The 18,981-nt window shown below is 43.2% G+C and overlaps 1 protein-coding gene across 16 annotated transcripts in view; it reads left to right on the top strand.

The window, feature by feature from the left end:
- The window catches only part of LOC116425078 (testin), a 173,697-nt gene that overhangs the window by 81,498 nt on the left and 73,218 nt on the right, over window positions 1-18,981 (top strand). The window contains exon 2 of one of the 16 annotated variants that reach the window (XM_076369274.1): window positions 4,648-4,699. The exons of 13 other annotated variants lie outside the window; for them this stretch is intronic. Coding sequence is in view for 1 of the 3 variants with exons in the window: in XM_076369271.1 (XP_076225386.1) it covers window positions 15,936-16,033 (98 nt within the window). In the remaining 2 variants the exon portion in view is untranslated. Of the gene's footprint in view, window positions 1-4,647; window positions 4,700-5,209; window positions 5,433-15,483; window positions 16,034-18,981 lie in introns of those variants that run through there. 2 more of the 16 variants (XM_076369276.1, XM_076369271.1) reach the window with 2 other exon arrangements.

The raw sequence follows: 18,981 nt of genomic DNA, 5'->3' as shown, positions 1-18,981 counted from the left end.
CGTAAGCGGAATTGTTCGACGTCGTGTAAAAGTATGTTTCCCTCGGGATTCTTTTGTGGCGAATTTTCAATATTTGAGTAATATTGTTTATTCGATTCGAATCTATCGAATTTATTCCTGAGTTAATGTTTATCGCGATTCAGGAATTCAATGTTTTAATCAAATTTTAATTTAAAACTTTTAGAATATTTTCTTATGAAATATTAGTTTTAAAACATTTCCAGAGTGACGAATGTTATTAGATACCGGAGAAAAGTTGGTGCGGTCCAATTTCAATCAGTATTTCCCTAGTTTAATGAATGAAATTGCTATTAGCAGCAAGTTCTACTGCCGTTGGTATCAAATAAAATACGTTTACTGTATAAAAGCATTCTCTGTACTCAAATTTTCATGTAAAAATCTGCACTTATCCCATACCTGATACGTTCAGAGCATTTAAAGCATCAAAGCTTAATTTGCACTCGAAAGTTTTCCACTAGAAATATTCAACGCTCTTTGATAAAATATAGACGATGCTTCTTGCGACCAATGTAAATAATTTAATCGATGAATTAAAGCACAAAACTATTTTACTTTGATATTTCACATAGTGACGCGTTATACAAAGTTTAGTGTTAAACATCAAACTTTTTTTACTGTATCAAACCAAGTTGAGACTGAGTATTCATTAAGTATTTAAGCAAGTCGACAATCTAACATCCGAGTATTTTCGTTGCTCGCCGCGTCCGACATCTAGCAAACGAGAAAAAGCAAAGGAAAAAGATAATTTCCTCTGTTCCGAGTGAACAGTTTCGAGTCTTAATCCCGCAGAGGCGGGCCTGGGAGATGTTCCACCGGTTCCAGGGCGTCTGTTCGAGACAAATTCCGGACGAGGTTTCCGAAACGAGGGATCCTTATCGGAGACCTGATCTCGAGGAGCCTGGTCCAGGTTGCCGCGAGCATGCAATACGAATCTTCCCGGATCTCTCGCGGCGCTCCCTTTATCTCTGTCCCTCTTTCTCTATCGCCGTTTACCCGAAAGGGATTACTTTCCCATTAGGATCTTGTCTTTCGTGGACAAATAGTCGAAACCCGAGCCCCGGCGCTACCGATTTTTCCCTCGGGCTGGATCGTCTTATCAGGGACCGCGCAGAGGCTCCCGCCGGCGCTCCGCTCGTCGATTTTTTTTACTTTATCGCCCGGCGAAACGAATCCCTCGAAATACTCTTTACTTTATGGGCCCCGACCACCATCGTTGTCTTTCCCGTTTTATTCGAGCGGGACGAACGTTTGACGAGCTCCGGGGCTTTATCATTTCACAGCCATTCCGACCGTCTTCGGACGTCGCCGTCGAAGTTGACGTTTTTCGGACGATTTCGGTATTATTTTTTCTCCGTTTACCGATAATTCAGGCGCTTTGCTTTTCGTTTGCACGGGTGCTTCAATCCTTGCCTTGTGGTTCTTACGAGAGAATATGGAATCTCGTAAAGGTTACATTTGCGAACCTTAGAAGAGAATGCGAGTGGAAGCTAATGCGGGGAAGTCCAGAAAAGAAATACTGAGAAAATTAATTTTTTGGTTTCTGGAATCATACCATATATTCAGAAGCTATAAGAAGTACTAGATCTATACAAAAGGAACATAAATCCTAATAATTAAAAGGAATATCATTTGTTCCACCCTTAGCACTTCAGATGGTCTTTTAATCTATCAGCAACCGCAACTAATTTTTATGGTATCTCCAGTGAAAATGAAAAATGCTAACATTCCTTCGATCTTTTATTTTCCTTCTGAGTTCAAAATTTGGACGTGTGGAAAATCTAATAATTTTAGGGTAGTTTCTTTGGTTCGTTAAAATATTTGATGTTACAACTGGTGCAATATTGGAGCCTACAGAGTTCAAAGGGTTAAAATTTCCAACAATCAGAAGATATGAAAAAATCGACCGCATTCCGAGCGACTCGTATTGAAATACGTATTCTAATTTTCTAATATTCATATCTCTAATCCACTTTGGCAAAGCATCTATCGTGTCTCGATGGTGCGCGCCACAGTTTAACGCAGTTGAAACTCGTGTTTCAAGTGATAATTCCAATTATGCCAAGCACACGGTTTAAATTTATTTCGTTTGTTCGGACGGAGGAGCGAATCGTTTTATTTCAATCCCCCGGATGTTTCATTCAGCCGTCGGACAACCGGCGAGGATCCATCTTGCGGCGATCATCGTAAGACGCGGAGTTGATCCTCTCGGCGGCGAGGCAGCGCTCGCAGTCCATCCCGGCCGAGAATTGTCTCGTTCCTCCTCATCAAGCCGCATTTTTCATCCAGCCACCGCGCCGGCAATTGCCGGTTTTTCGTTCGCGTGACGTCCCCGACGTGAAATTACACCCGCCTCCCTTCGCCACGGTTCTCTGGAAACTCGTCGGAAATAATAGTCGTCTCATCAGACGGGAAATGAATGCTTTAGATTACCGGCGATAAGCTGGTAAGCGCGAACCTCAGATGTAACGGCGACCTCCCGGGCACCGAGGACTCTCCGCGCGGTTGACGACTCCGTAACCCGGAGATTCGTCAACGTCAGACCCCATTAGCAGCCGCCCTTCGTCCACCGTCAACTCGCGTTAATTCCCTCGCACGGCGGCAGCCGAGGAGGCGCCCGACAGCGCGAAAACCGTATCGTCGATTCTCGCGGACGATTCGACGCCGTACACGCAAAATTTCACTGTATCGCGTCGCACGATCAGGGATGAATGTTTACGATAATTCTTCAATATTTCGTGTAGGTCTTGTTTCGTTTAACGATGTTTTTCACACTGGACACACTGACGTATTGGCTGCTTCGTGTTTCATTTATGAGAATTACGAGAGATTACGTTGAGATGTTAACACTGGAACTATCGAGCATTTAATACGATTAATATGCAATTCCTATAAAAATTGTAACATTAGATTATTTTCAGTTTCTTCAGGCATTCATTATAGTACTCAAATGAAACTATTCGTTTTCAAAATCATTTCGAATATTCAATGCTTCGAAGATATCAATAATTGCTAAACAAAAAAATCGAAATCAGTCATTTTAACTGGTACGGTAGTTCTAGTGTTAATCTGCTAGCATTTCAGTCAGTATATTATTAAATTCGCTGATTTAACCCCTTGCCTGACGATTTATTTCTTCGCCGACGCTCTCGCTTACGCCATTTTGTCGCAACTCTGGAGATACAGCGGTTATAATAGAACCGAAGTGTTACAGGTTGAAAATATGAGAATAAGACGATCATTTTGCGTACAATAACTACACAAGTTAATAATTTATTAGAATAGTATCTGTATCTTTTCTAGATCATACCTCTTCGTATCACTTGGTCGTAGTTTACTAAAAAGTCACCTTTATCTCTTTATTTCGCGATCGGCCTTCCAGTTGTCTTTCACTTTTGAACATTACACAAGTTACTTAACTTGCATCTCATTGCAGTTGCTTGATTAAAATCACAATATTTGTTACTCAGTATCTAATTACACGCGAGATATGGGAATAAATTATTCTAGTTCTTGATTCCTATACAATTGACGAAAGTGACGAATGCAAGTAGTATGCGTCGAGATTTTCGAGTACAAGGGATTAAGGGGTGTGGCAATGATAGTATCGAATTTTGTATAATGCGATGACACGCGAAATATGGGAATAAATTATTCTAGTTCTAGACTCCTATATAATTGACGAAAGTGACGAATGCGAGTAGTATGCGCCGAGATTTTCGAGTGCAAAGGGATTAAGGGGCGTGGCAATGATAGGAGAGGGGGGCGCAGTGGCCTTCGGCGGCCGGTTGATTTTGTCTGGGCTATACGGAGCGCGGAACAACGGTCTTGCCATCGCTTGTCGCTCGCGACCGAGATAAAGCTTAATTTACCACCGCGTACGTGCCCTAGGGCCAACGGCGTGCTACCGGGCGAACGTTAAACCTCGCGTCGCGGCTTCGTTTCCACGCGAAATCGTAAACTCGACCGAAACTACCGCGTTTTCGACCATTTTTCACGACCCCGACGGTTACAATGTATCACGAAGATAAGAGGCTTCTCGATTAAGGCTGCATTCTTAAGTGGCCACCCCTGAACCGTGCTGCACGTTCAACCTATTCGCATCATATGACAGAATGAAAAGCATACCAGCATCGTTAGCTTTCTTACATATTTCTTTTTATATTTGACATTTACTTCCTTGCGACAATAGATTAGAGCTTGCAACGCAAGATTAGGATACGTACGAAAAGCTTTGCCAAACAATATTTACACAAATGAACATCCGACGAATGAAAGGGTAAATCGAGTATTCGATTCGCTACAGCAAAGCTATGAAGCGTAATATTTAATGTTACGTATGATGGACTAATACGTGAGATATTAAAATAAAACAGCCTCTTTCTATAATTCATATACGATCGCTAAATTAGTTTCGAGGAATGTTAACTATATCTCGTCGGAGAGCGTTGGGCGTTTTCGGTAGAAAACTCTCGGAGTGCAAAGGGCTAATTAATCCGCGCACAACGTATACGAATCTCTCGTTATTGCAATAATTAAGCTCGCCGTTCGTAGCTTTCGATTCTTTATGTGCAGCGTATATACCATTTACAATCAATTATTTATTCGCTCGTTTTTCTCTCGTTTCAGGTGAGTCCGAGCGTAGCTCCATCAGCGAACCGTAATGTAATCCAAACCGACAGTGAGTAAATTACAATGATCACTGATTGAATTTTAAATTATCCATCGGCCGTGAGCAATAAGTTAATCAATTTGCCGGTGTAACCGGCGCGCGATCAATTTCACGATCGATAGCCGCGTGAAAACGGTAATTGATCACCTGTTGCGAGAACTACCGTGCGAGCGTCCGCCGGATTTCTGCGGCGGCGACGGTTCAGCGGACGCGAGTGTATTCGTCGAAAGTAGTTTCACGTGTTCGCGTGTTCCCCTAACGCGACGCGGTTTACAGTCCGCTATGACACACGATGATTTACCGCAAACGTAAAATCTTTCCTCGTCCTCCTCTTCCATCGCGCGGACTTTGTTCCGCGACTTTAATCGGCGAATTTTAATGCCCGCCGACTAGCCGCGCGCACCTCCGCCTCGTCTGGCGTCCAGGTAATAAACATCCTCGACCAACATCCGCGGCGGGGAGGGGGAGGGCTTCGCGATAGAGCTTGTCCGCAACTTTTGCGCATTATCTTCTCGTCCCAGTCGCATTATACCGATACGCTGATGAACGGCCCGCGAGAACGAAAGTGTTCACTCTGGCGATAAAGATCGTGAGCTGATCGTAGCGAAATGACTCCGTTGTTGTTCGAATTAATTATCATCTTCAAGGTACTCTTTCGAAGCTGTGAAGTGTTCGTAGCTTGTAATGCGATCTTGGAAGAATTTTGGAACTGATGCTTCACGAAGCTGCACCTCTGTACAAGGTTTGAAGATCTGCGTGTCATAAATGGAATATCACTGCGATTTGAGAATTTCCCGTTGCGATTACGTTAGATTAGACTATGATCGCAACTATCGATACGGAGAAAGAATTGTGTGGTGTGTCGTTCAAGATGATATACAGAAAGGCAATCTTATAAGAAATTCGAATGGTTTATCGATGAAGAAGCTAGAGTACGAGCACAGTAGCCCAATTATATCGTGACACATGCCAGCCAACGCGTTCTCCGCGATGGCAGTGAACGTTCCCTCGCTATAAGCGACAAGAACGCGAGCCGATGCGTTGGAACGACAGGAAAGTTTCAAAGACGCCGAATAAAGAAAACAAACAGCTCAGAACTATCGCTGTCCCGGGTTAGGTCTGTACCGAGACTTCCCAAACGTAGAAAAAAAAAGAAAATAAATGGTTCAGAGCTACCGCGGGTCGCAGGAGTCAGCTCCGCCATTGGACGCGAGCGGTGCACTGCTTTTATTAGCGGCTGGAGCATGGAACTCCGGCTGTCAAGACTTCCATCACTAGTTCACACCCAAAAAACGAGCACGGACGGAAACTCGCGTCAGCCCCGCCCCGGTTCCAGCGACGTTTCAAAATAGATTCGCCGGTTCGCGCAACCACACGGGAATCGGGGTGCACGTCCTTCGTCCTAGCTGGGGGTCAAACGTAACTTTCGGAGTATTCCGTCGGTTACTAGAAATAACTGGCTCGGTGACCTTTGACTTTTGTATTTCGGGAACCCTGCTGTAAAATGCGGCGTACGAACTGAAAGAAGATTCGCTCGGAAGTTGAAACGTTGAATCGTTAGGTGAACTTCTGTTTTATCATGTACAGATCACATTGCGCTTTCATAGTTATCTTGCTTCTCGTTGTTTAAATAATATTAATTAGAATACTACTTGAAACCTTTACGTTTGACCCTTGTATCGTTGAATATTTTATTCCTCAGGTGTAAGGAGACTGCAGGACTTTTAACCGAATAGAAAATGGCTGTTGGAATCGAGTCCTTGAACTCTGAAACGCTAGAAAAATAGAGAATTACTTACCGAGCTCTGTTTACTCGAAGAATGCAATCGTCCGTTAGCGGTTTCATATTCTAGATGTGAAACTTTGCTGTCTATGTGTCGACATCCGCCTTCAAAGGATTAAAACTCAGAAGTCAACGGTTTCATTCGACTTCTGGTCACAGCGTGGGGCCGCGAAGTGATCGTTCGAAGATCGCGCGTTTCGACTTCTATTTCGGTCGGTTCCAGTGCACACCGCGACGCAGTGCCATCCGTTTCGGGTATTTTTAAGTTTTCCGACACCCCGGTCCACCGGGAGAACCGGTCGAGTCGCGACGACGTCTTTCAAGTCGCGCAGTTCACTTCTGTTTCGCTCGTTAACAGGATCGCAATCGAGTTTTCATCGTTCCCATGAAAATTCAGGTGGCCTGTACATAACTGAATAATAACGAATCGAATCCGACGAGAAAAACACGCGAATCAACGAACATCGATGACAGTTTCACTTAATTCCCAATTTTATTCATTTCATCGCACATTTTATACAAAGCATTTCCTACTTAGTGAAGGAAACTTCGTTCCAATTTTTATATTATCCGCGAAAGAGAGAAAAGTGGGACCAACGCGCGGCTCCTTGAGTTTTTTCATTACACGTTAAACGTTCGCGTTGTTCGGAACACCCGGTACATGCGCAGGCCGTTTCCCCGCGGAACCTCCTTGTGCGGTATATATGCACATGCGGGAGAACCGTCGCACCGCAATATTTTCAACCTGCCGTCGCCTCTCGAGACTTTCTCTTATCCTCGTAATTCACTGCGCGCCGCGGCTGCGGCGGCGGCGGCGAACGCTTCTTCGCGTTTTGCCGGAAAACCTTCGGGCAACACCGATATGGTGGACCAAAGAGAGGTTGTTAGGCGATGGAATCTATCTAGCGTATCGCGGGATGTATCGGCTTGCCGCCTTATGGCGTGTTTACAACAACCAGACGGATACTGCTTCGCCTCGCTATAGGACAGTACTACAGGGCTCGGGAATAAATATTGATATATAGAGAATCCTCATTTATTTTCTTTTTTTCTAAAGAGATTCTCTCTGTATTTTGCTTCTCGCGATCGATACCACTGGTGGAATTTAGCATTTGTCTTTAGAGTGATCTTCTTCTGGGAACATGTATTTTACGATCGAGAGGTATTGTATTATTAGTTTTTGCCATTCCTGTTTCTGAAAGATCTTGCAATTTGCTTCTAGGAAATAGTTTTATACAAAGGCTTATTAGGTATATAAAGTCGCTGTTGTCGACTGTAATGTTTAATACATACGCGTTCGTAATGGTAAATATAATTGTTAGTAATCTATGAAGGTTCAAGAAAGAAACGTCGGAATGAGACGGAACAATTGAGAAGAGATGTAATAATACCGTCGAAGGTAGAAGTGTAGACGCACCATAACGCCGCAATATTATATCGGGTGTGATCGTCGTAAACATCGACGACCGAAAGAAAGTTATAGCCGAAAGTTTATCTACCCCGAACGAGCTGTAATTAACCGTCCGCGCAACGGCCGGTCTGTGCCGCCATCACGCCTCGAAGCGCTTCATCTTGGCTGCCACTGCCGAGATGATCGCTATCGTCTAATTCCTCTTCGCTTTCATTTTTTGTCGAGGTAATCGATCCCTTGAAATTCCCTCGTCGGTTTCGTACAGCCTTGCCAGTAATTTATCGGCCGCTAGAAAGATTCACTGTTCCATATACATTTTTCGCGTTTCGTTCGGCCGCCGGTCCAACATTTTGCGTTTTTACGTTAGAAACAATTGAATGGAACAATCAGCCGCGGCGGCGTCGTATTACATTTCGCATTACGCTCGTTATTATTACCGGCATTATACTGCTCTCCATTCAACGACGAATGTCTCGTCGGATTCGATTAACGAAGTCACGTTCCGCGTTTCGTTTCTTCCATTAATGTTAAGGGGAAAAAGTCGCTCGTGTCTTCCCGAAGCAATAGGGCGCCTCCGCAACGAACGATCTCTCGGCTTACGTAACGTTCGTTCAGAGATTAACAGATGTTCAAACGGGAAGCATCAAAGACCGCTTACGCGAGATGAATGGGGGAAAGTTCGCCGCGATTTATTGGGAACTAGGAAACGATAAAAACGAGAAGAAAAGTCAAATTAAGAGCGACCTGTTATATTGGGTACGAGGGACGGGAGATCCGATGCTGCGGAGAACAGAGGAGAAGAAATATTGCGTCAAATATTTAACTTCGTTGGACAGCCGCGCGCTCGCTCGCGCCGAGGGGGTTGATACCGCGCCGAGGGTGGCGAGGATCGTTAAGGGACTCGCTCTCGAACCTGTAGATCCCCCGATCGACAAATACGAGAGATCCAATTACTAATGACCGAGTGGTTAAACAAAAATCGACGTTCGCCGATCGTGACTCACGGTACCGTGCTTCAGTCTTTGTTTGCATGGGGATCTGTATGGGACTCTCGAGGCCTCGCGATTGATTTCTGGGATCTTAAGATTCGCGGATTTATTAATTATAATCGATGGAACGTTGGTTATTATTCTTTGCACGCAAATCCTTTTTTTTGTAATTGTTTAATTAGCGTGATTGGTAAACGAAGTCATATTTCGTTCGTCTGCGTTGCAATTGTTATTGAATAATTCAAAGTCACCGACTCGAGAGGAATTGGTAACGAAATATTGGAATATTTGATTGAAATTTTACTTTGATTTCTTATTTCAGTTGGATTCAGATATTTGACTGGAACTTTCCATTTCAAATTTCTATTGAATCGAAATATTTGACTCAAGTTTTGTCCATTGTCTTGACTTTTGTGTAGTCATTGACTTGAGAGTTATTTGGTTGAAATTTCAATTTCGTTTCGTGTTTCAGTTGGATTCAGATATTCGACTGAAGCTTCTCATTTCAAATTTCAACTGAATCGAAATATTTGAAATGTTGTCAATTGTCGCATCATTTCTTCCTTGTTGGAAATTTTACGTACGTCCTATTCTAAAAATGTGCCACTCGCTGCCTCTCTATTTATGAACGGACCACAAGATCCGAAGGCAAGAATAAAAGGGAAAGCACGAAATGGGGTGCACTCGGAGGATTCGATTCCCTCCCGGATTTCCCTGTCAATGGCCATGGTTTCTCTTGATTTCCCGATTTTTCCTCCGCGACACCTTCCCCCGCGGGGTAAATATTTGATGCGATTTTTCTTTCCCGTCCCACCCAGACGTTCATCCGACAGGCATTCGGATTCGCACCCTCGTTACATCTTACCTTCTCCTCTCCTTTTTTCCGTCCTCCCTCCAAGTTAGCACGTTTTCAATGATAATCCCCCTTGTCCCTTCCGTGGGTCTTCTCCGTTCGGTTTGTTAAACATTTACACCCGCCATTGTCGCCGTGGCTTTTTGCCCCCGTTTCCAGCCGTCTTCTTTTCGCGGAGGCGCGCAGTGGTTCAGAATTAGTTTCTAAATTCGAAAAACCAATCGTAACCTTTATCGAATCAAATGATGACATCTGTTTATTCCAATCAAACACAGATGTCTCTCTTTGTATTTACTATTTCATCAAATAATTTCTTTCATAGATAATCAATATTCTATATTTAACCCTTAGCACTTAGATGGTTTTGTATTTTATCAGCCACTGCAACTAATTTTTATGGTATCTCTAGTGAAAATGAGAAATGCCATAACATTCCTTCGATCTTTTATTTTTCTTCTCAGTACAAAATTTGGATGTGTGGAAAATCTAAAGATTTTAGGGTAGTTTCTTTGATTCAATAAAATTTTTGATATCATAACTGGTGCAATATTGGAGCCTACAGAGTTCAAAGGGTTTTATTTTATTTATTTTCTATCGTTTCGTTTACTCGTTGTTTAAGACCTCCGCAAGACATACATATTTATAAAAGTGGTCTAAGTCGTATTTTTGTAAATTTAGTTTAAAATAATGCGAAGTAACCGATATTCTGTTTTCAAGTTTCGACTTAGACCACTTTCGTAATTATAGGCACGTTTCATTTGTTCCTTTTCTTTCACTTGTTTTTATCATTTCGTAAATAAATTCGGCAAGTTCCTTCAGTATTCCGGAGCGAGTACGCAAAACTTTCGACAGAGGGAAATCGCGGCGCACGTGCGCCTCGAACAGGGAAAATATGACGTCTTAACCGTTCCGAGGGTTGCGAACGCGCCTCGTGCCGTGGGACGGGGTTGGTCGCGTGCGCATATGGTACATGTATCATTGCGGCGGGAACGAGCCGGTTCTTCTGCGTTTATCTACCCCCTCGGCGAGAGAGTAAAAACCGGCACGATAAGAACGGCGATTCGCGCGTCCGCAGCGCGAGATAGCGTTCGCCGGGAAAAAGTTTACGATTCCGGCGGGGAGGGAGCGTACAAAGGAATCGTTCCGCGAAATCCTTCTTTAGTCTTCCTTTCCACGAATATTGGGGCGCGCGACGTGCTGCGGGAGAGATATTCTTCGCGGAGATTACAGATTAGGGGCGGATTACTGGAAACCTCGATATCGCTCGGACGTTAAGCTTTCGGATGTCCAGACATCGGAGCTATGCAATTTCTCGTGATCCTAGACTCTAGACTTTTATTAGACATATTCAATATTCTCCGATGAGATTCGGACGATGTTCTTTGAAATTAATTAATGAGGAAACATATATAAATTAAGAAGGAAAGTTATTCAATATTCCACATACTGATGCATCATACAAAGCTTAATATTATATATAAGACTTTATAATTTTGCAAATCAAATCAAGTGGTGACTGAGAGTCACCTCTCGAGTGCAAAGGGTTAAGAGTCGTACCACGAGCGACTAAAGAATAACTGAAAAATATTTGTTTGGAAATATTGAGAAATGTATTGGAGATTTGAAATAAGTTAATATTGCTAACCGATACCACTGAAAATTAAATTTTAATTTAATACTGCACACAAAATGTTCATTTAATTGAGAACCTTCAATGAACCAGTGTCGATGGAACTACCTCATTAATGACTTCTTAAGAAAAGGAAAACAATTATAGACATATTCTATATCAATCTTTACTCCGAAGTGTAACTGATAACAGAAGAATAATATTCCATTTGAATTCAACAGTGTCGAGTAATATTCATGCTGATTAAATTCTATTTAAAATCTTCTTCTTCGTTACTGTAAACCAAGGGGTGAAACGGGAGATCTAGGTCATATTTTGCTTATGAACTGTATTGATTTTTTAAATAAAACATTAAGTTATATTCAAGTTTTTCAATTTTGTATATTTTTATATCGTTCCTTTATGTTTCCGGTGCTTTGTAACAGTTATTCTCAACCATGTGTCCCTCAAAAATATTTTGTTACAAAAATTAACGTGTACCACGTGGCACTGAACGTGTTAACAGACACACAGATAATAGAAGGAACATGTTACTACTGGAAAGGCTTTAATGAAATGTTCCATTCAACCGTTACCATTTAATATTATCGTCCACCATTGACCGTTTAATGGTTTTACCCAGAACCGTCTCTCTGTATCTTGTTGTTCCACGATCTCCCTCGAGGGTTGCGGAGACCGAACCACGAGCTCGTTCCTTTCCTCCGGAGTCTCGTAACCAGAAGAACCAAGCGGGACGACGCGACGCGAATCGAAATTCGCGTTCCACGTATCCCGGCGTGGCTCGCGACACATGGGACACCCTCCGCGCGCGGGAAAGAGGAAATTTGATGTACTAACCGTTCGCGGAGGGTTATGAGATGCACGCGAGACACAGTGGGGTGACACCAGTCCGCATCTGGTGCCACGTTCCGTGATAAAAACGTGCTCCGCCGTTGTACTCGCCGCGGAGACCGGGGAGAGGGGAGTTAACAGTCGTCGAGAGCACGGTAAATCACTGCGGACCGCGTAAGGACGATCAAAGAATCGATTTCCAACACCCTCTGCGGCCACTCGACGATATCCTTTGAGACGGTCTTTTTCACGATCCATCGGGGTCCCAGAATTTCGAGGGGTCGCGCTCTCCTTCGCTTTCACTCCCTTTGTTTCTCATATTTTTCACTTGCGCGCGTAACTAAGGTATTCGTAGTTGTATAAACTTTGGTATGACATTCTCTGGAATTTTCTTTGAAATGTGGAACATGGAAGTGTTTGAGAGATGGAGAGGGAGGACGAAATGTCAGAGGAAGAAAAAATAGATGACAGTAGCTTTTGAGTCGATGTTCTTTAATTTTGAAATATTCAGCGATTCTTTGTTTGGAAGTTCTGTTTCTAAATTCATTATTCCTCCAGATTTCCTCATATCTTTGTCGTAGATGATTTCGCTTACCTTTCCTCGAATCTAAAAAGAAAAATTACCCGTGAAGTCTCATTCGTCCGGGGTGCCCGTATCATGATAAATGACGATAACATGAAAAGTCGGATAGGCAGGATAACGGCCGGGTCTTTGTTCGATCGCGAGGGGCGTCGGATTTGTTGAAAATCGAAGGTAGACCGCTGTCAATTTTTTGCAACACCGACAATTGGGAATGGGGTCCGAAGGATCGGGGAAATTCGGTTGACTAAGCGCTGGCTTAGATAAATCAATAACTGGCTTCTTTTCCGAGGAACCTGAACCCACAAAAATTGCCCCTGGAACAACCCTTCCCCGGCGTCGAACGGCACGCGATCGTATCGAGGAGAACAAACGAGCGTTTTACGGGTTCTATCCAGATAATACTCGCTAGGGTAAACAAGGCTACGGCGCCGTATCGGCGTTTTGTGTTTCAGAAGGCGGTCGGGTCAGAGAATACGTTTTTTCATTACTGAAACGAGAATTTCAGTATATCCAATTAAACTTCCAGGTTACGTCGAAATTCGAGTGTATTTATTTTATAAATAAACATAAAATGTTTTTGGTCGCCATGTACGCAGCTTTGGAGTCAATAGGTTAAAGTGTCATGCCGTTGATATGGCGATATAAATTTGTCAAGGGTTAATCTGTACTTTTTAACGATGCAATCGGTCTTGGATAAGTTGTTCTCAAATTGTGTTTTGTTTGTGATTTAGATTATTCCGACTAAGAGAAGGGAAGACTGTTTTATTTGTTTGTTTCTCGGTTGTTGGATTTGTGTACTGAGAAAGAGTTAATATGAATATTAATGCTGTTCCCTGTGATCAGCGTTACGAAGCCGGACAGCCGCTCGGCAGAAGCGCAGAACTGTTTCGGAAAAATGCTGACACCTCTCAGGTACGCCGATGTACCAGGCAGCAATTCGGTGTCATCGTATATCAAAGCGTAGAGCTGAAGGCAACAATAGTGTTCAGGATTTACAACACTTGTCCGCGAGATTCTCACAGGTATGTATGCAACATCGAGGAAGCTGTCCGGGTTGCAGTTAAATTACTCTACCGCGTGGTTCAAAGCACGTGCCCGTGTCTTCATTGTAGCAACGAAGTTTCTTAATTATATCAGGAATAATCGTCGAAGCGTCGAGTGGAGGTCCGTGATATTCAAATCCGAGTTTCTTAAGTTCTTACCTCGGCATGCTTTGATCTACAGTCTTGGGGTGCTGAATATTAACAGCTATTCGTAGGATAATCAGGCACTTGTGGATGACGATGGACAGTTTCCAATATAGACAACCACTGTACTCTCACAACTGGATGTTAGAAATTTGGGAGATATTATCGAGTCAAATTAGGAGAGTATTATCAAACTTAGGGAGATACTATCAACTCAAATTAGGGATATATTATCAACTTGAATTAGCAAACTACCATTAACCAAAATTAGGGAAATATCAACTGAAATTAGAAAAATATCCTCAACTAAAATGAGCAAACATCAGCTCATTACAGAGTCAAATTAGGAGAGTATTATCAAACTTGAATTAGGGAGATACTATCAACTCAAATTAGGGATATACTATCAACTTGAATTAGCAAACTACCATTAACCAAAATTAGGGAAATATCATGGTCATAATTGAATTTAGAAAAATATCCTCAACTAAAAGGATAGGAATACTATAAAAATTAGCAGTCGCTGACAAAACAGTCTGGAGTGCCAAGGATTAAAAAGCTTCTTTCCCGGCGCTGATCAGCGCCTGTTCACGAGCGCGTTAACGCCGAACGCGCGCGTTCGCAGGCTCCGTTGGCCTGTCATAGACAGCCACTCGGCGAACCAGTCGAAGGCACCCCGATGCCACCCCGGCGGATCGAAACGAGGCCGCATCGTTTAACACGTGCCCGCCGGACTCGTGTGACACTGTCTTCGGCTTCTTATTAGTCATAGGCCGCGGCGGGCGGCGGTAACGGCGGCAACGATGGGTCGAGGGAAAGAGGGACGGAGAGAAAGACAGGAGGGAACCCCTCGTGGACAACGTATCGAATGTACGCCGATGCATACACGCGCAGGAGAGCGCCTAGCAAAGGGGGGCCTTGTGCGAGGGGGCGCGCCCCTAGCCGTTGCACCCCGGTAGCTAGTGTTTCGCCCGACGCTTACCCGTTCGCCTCTCATCCACGTCGCGGCGCTAACAAAATAACGCGGCGATCGTCTATTTGTCGCCGCAGCTTCCTCCATTCCCCGGAATTTCCTCCGAATCGGCGATCTCGCCGGGTGTTGTCTTTCGCGGGAAGATCATCGGAATATCCCGCTAAGGGTTGTCGAGACGTGCAACGTCAGGGTGTGAAACTTCCACCGAAGGAGCCAAGTTTCGGGCGAGAGGAGCTGGAAGGAGAATGTTTGATCAAGGGAACCGACGCGCAGCGAGCTTGAGGGATCATCCCCTAACAGAGGACTCGATGAGGAATCTGTTCTCCGGCTAATCGAAGAGCGTTGTATGCTCTTTCCGTTTCGGTTTTTCAAGATGTTTGAACTTCGATGAGAGGCGGAAATCGATGGTTGGTGACAGTGGCTGGGAAGAACGTTGCTTGTGGATTCTGTATCTCCCAGATTTATTGTTCGGTTCGAGGACCCTTTCTGTGTTTTGAAGTCGTGTTATGGTATTCGGAGTTTCTGGATTTTAAAGAGATCGATTTGTGGACTGGAACTGTCGATTCGAAGGGTTTGGTGATTGATTTCTGAAGGATTTTCGACGGTGATTGAGAAGTATCTTGGACAGGGGATTTTTAATAAGACGTCGCTTAATTAGATACGGTTCTTCCGAAGCCTCTCGTTGCTAACGATGACTGCGAATTACACGTTTCCCCGAAGAAGACTGAGAATATTGATTAACTAATCTTCCGGGGCTGCGTTGATGCACCTCGTTAGGTGCATTAGCTTGGGACCGCAAGGAAGCGAGCAGGATAAAGAGGGAGGATGGCAAACAGCTTGCCTCGGTTCGATACCTCGATTTATGTGCCGAGGGGTGAACACAAACGATAATTCGCCGCTCAGCGGCGACGATCATGGAGACCGTCACTCGAGCCTTCGTTTCTTATTCTCTCGCGTCGCTCCGGCCGCGTCCGCTCGTTTTTCTCGAACACACTGGACCAAGAAATGAGGCGGCTGCCACACACGCAGTTTTACACTGGGGAACGCGTAAGATGGCACATGACCAACGTGCAGCACTCGCGAATCTCGTTCGCGAATATCAGGTAATCCGTTGTCTTCCTTGGATCTCACCTCACGAGGGAACAGCCAGACATAGGAAACCTCTTTTTTCGAATGAAACTCTATGCGTGTTTCAGTACATACCTAGAAATAAAAACCTTGGTTTTTTTGAAAAATGTTTCTGTAATGAGACGATTAGAAGAAGCCTACAACAAGGTGTTCGAAATTTCCATTGGAACTATTTTTCTCCGTTTTTTGCTTTCCTTTGAATTATAATCTATAAATCGCTTGTATTTTGTTATAGTAGTATTACTTATCGTCTTATTACAGTAACATATAAACTTAAAACTCATTTTTCTTTGACACTAGAACTACCAAGCATTTTGATAATGTAACAATAGATTATTTTCAGTTTCTTCAGACATTCATTGCAGTACTCTAGTGAAAGTATTTATTTTCAAAATCATTTCGAATATTCAATGCTTCGAAGATATCAATAATTGCTGAACAAACAAATCGAAATCAGTCATTTTGACTGGTACGGTAGTTCTAGCGTTAAAAACGGAGAATCATTGGAAAAAAGCAATGAGAGTTTCTCATTTCTAGATATGGATTATAATATGCATGGGGTTTCATTGGAAAAATAGATTTTTATGTCTATCCCTCTGCTTGTTAGACGTACTCCTGTAATCTCTAATTGATGTTTACACGTAACTAACATGATTTGCGATATTTTTCCGTCCATTTCGAAATTTCATATTCCTTTTCGAAATTTGCTGCAATAATTCGTCGAGATATCTATTTTTCGTTACTCTTCCGTTTAGCAGAAACATTTTCTATTCGGTACAGTTCCCTAATTGCAATTCTACAAGTTTATTACAAATAGTTTAAGAATAAACGAGGATAACGTCAAAACCGTTGCCTTTAACGCGAAGTTAACGTTGAGAAGGAACACGACGCTAACGCGTCCAAACATAAATCAACGCGCGAAGACGCTCCGAAAGTTGAACGTTATTAAAGTCACGTAAATTATGAAGCCGTTCGGCGGGGCCCATGGACAGTTTGGGAGTTTGATAACTTCCAAAGAGGCTCGTAAGTTTCGGTGAAATTTTAATTAGGCCGAACTCTGGACACGTTATGCTCGTGATTAACCAATTAACCAGGGAAGACTAGTTAACTTGTCATTTATATTCAACTGTAATACGTTCACTGGTTGTCCAACCGAACTCAAACTGTAGACACCATAAATACATTAAGTATTCATATATCGACGGGACATTAGCAATCAACATCTCCAAGGAAACATGATTTACGAGTCCTTTATGATGTCTTACCATCTCATAAATTTAACGATCAACCAGAAAAAGAAAACAAACGTATCACATTAAAAAAATTTAACTACCAAGCAGCGCGATCCTTTATTCGTCTCCTAATTATTTATTTCTCTCGTCGTCTCCTTGGAAATACAAAAATAGTACAATCACACTTTCGAATTTTCTGTCTGCAAATATCGAAGCATTCTGTTAACACTTCGACTGCCACGGAAACATTCATCAAAACTCCCATGTACTCGAAACAGTTTTCTCTATTAACCAGAAACTGAGAAATCAAGATTCTCCTTAATAACTTTCTTATATCTCATATATCCAACAAAATTCGGTTCGTTCGATACGTTATGAAAGAAATTAATGTCCACGTTTCTGTAAAAAATAATGTCTTATCAGTTTCCAATTGTAGACGTGTAGGTTAATATTGATGTAAAGTTCATGGATGTGCGTGCATATGTATGGGTGTAGCGTGCGTGTATGCGTTGTTTTGGATAAACGCGAGAAAAAAAAAGAGATATTGAAAAAAAAAGTTTGTGTTGACAACGGAAAAATATATAGAAATTGACATCGTTTCAAATAAACGTCTATACAATCGAATTTTTGGAAACACACAGGTGACACTCGAATAACTAGAGAATCGATGCTTCTATAAGAATTCGAGGTTCGGCTTTAACCGGCATGGAAACCGAATCGAAAAGGAGGAACGCGATCCGTGAGTTCTCTATTTACGGAGGACAACGTGAGTTCCTTAGGCGAGCGTTGTAACAGATCCGTGGAAACGTTACGGTACACCCTGGGAGGACGGTTAACCGGGTTGACAAGGGTGAAGTAATTGATACTAGTGCCGCGGGCCGAGTACACGCGGAGTATCCGTCGGCATTACAGGATTATATTAATAAGGCGTCTCTCTCCGCGAGACGCGCTCGCGCCAGCGTATTCCGCGCCGGCTCTCCGCTCGCGGTGGCGTGGACACCTTCGCAGAAAAGCCGTAGTAAATTCCTCTTATTGCATACTTCGCGGATCCTAACAAGCTGTTACGGGCGCCGGGGTGGCCGATAAATTCAGCCGCGTACACGGTTAAAGCTTCGGTAACTGCCGAACCAGGTGACGGGAGCAATCTAATATCTGCTTATGATTCCTTAACTGCGGGAGATAATCGCGCGTCCGGTAATTAATACTCTTAATAGTGATTCCGTGTTCGTAATGTAAATTGCGTTCGTTATCCAATCGCCCCTTCGCTGCTTTCACGCCTTTCCCTTTCCCTTTTTTTTCGAAAGCTGACGCGGAGTTAAGCTCGTTACCGTACGAGCTGTTATAAATTAGTTTCTACGGGGAATATGTCTGTGTAACCGATGGATATCGGTCGTGAGAGATGGATGCTTTATAGAGGTCGGGTAATGATGATCTTGATGCGATGTTGCAGTGGAATATTCTATTTGGTTTTCGATTTTAACGGAAGGAAGGAATTCCTTTTGAAGAGATTGCTTAATTCGCTCGCAGAATTTAATCTCTTTTTAAAATTACTCTCGTCTTAGCAATTAGAAACGCGTGAGAGACTTGTCCCGCATTCGTGGACCACCCTGTACACTTCGAATATCTTCTTTCTCAATGATCCTCGGCACGTTGAAGCCGTACAACCGTCGTTTCCTAGCGAAAGGGTTAAA

Source organism: Nomia melanderi, chromosome 7 (assembly GCF_051020985.1).
Source record: "Nomia melanderi isolate GNS246 chromosome 7, iyNomMela1, whole genome shotgun sequence".
Taxonomy (NCBI): Eukaryota; Metazoa; Arthropoda; class Insecta; order Hymenoptera; family Halictidae; genus Nomia; species Nomia melanderi.
This window is presented reverse-complemented; position numbering and strand designations above follow the sequence as displayed.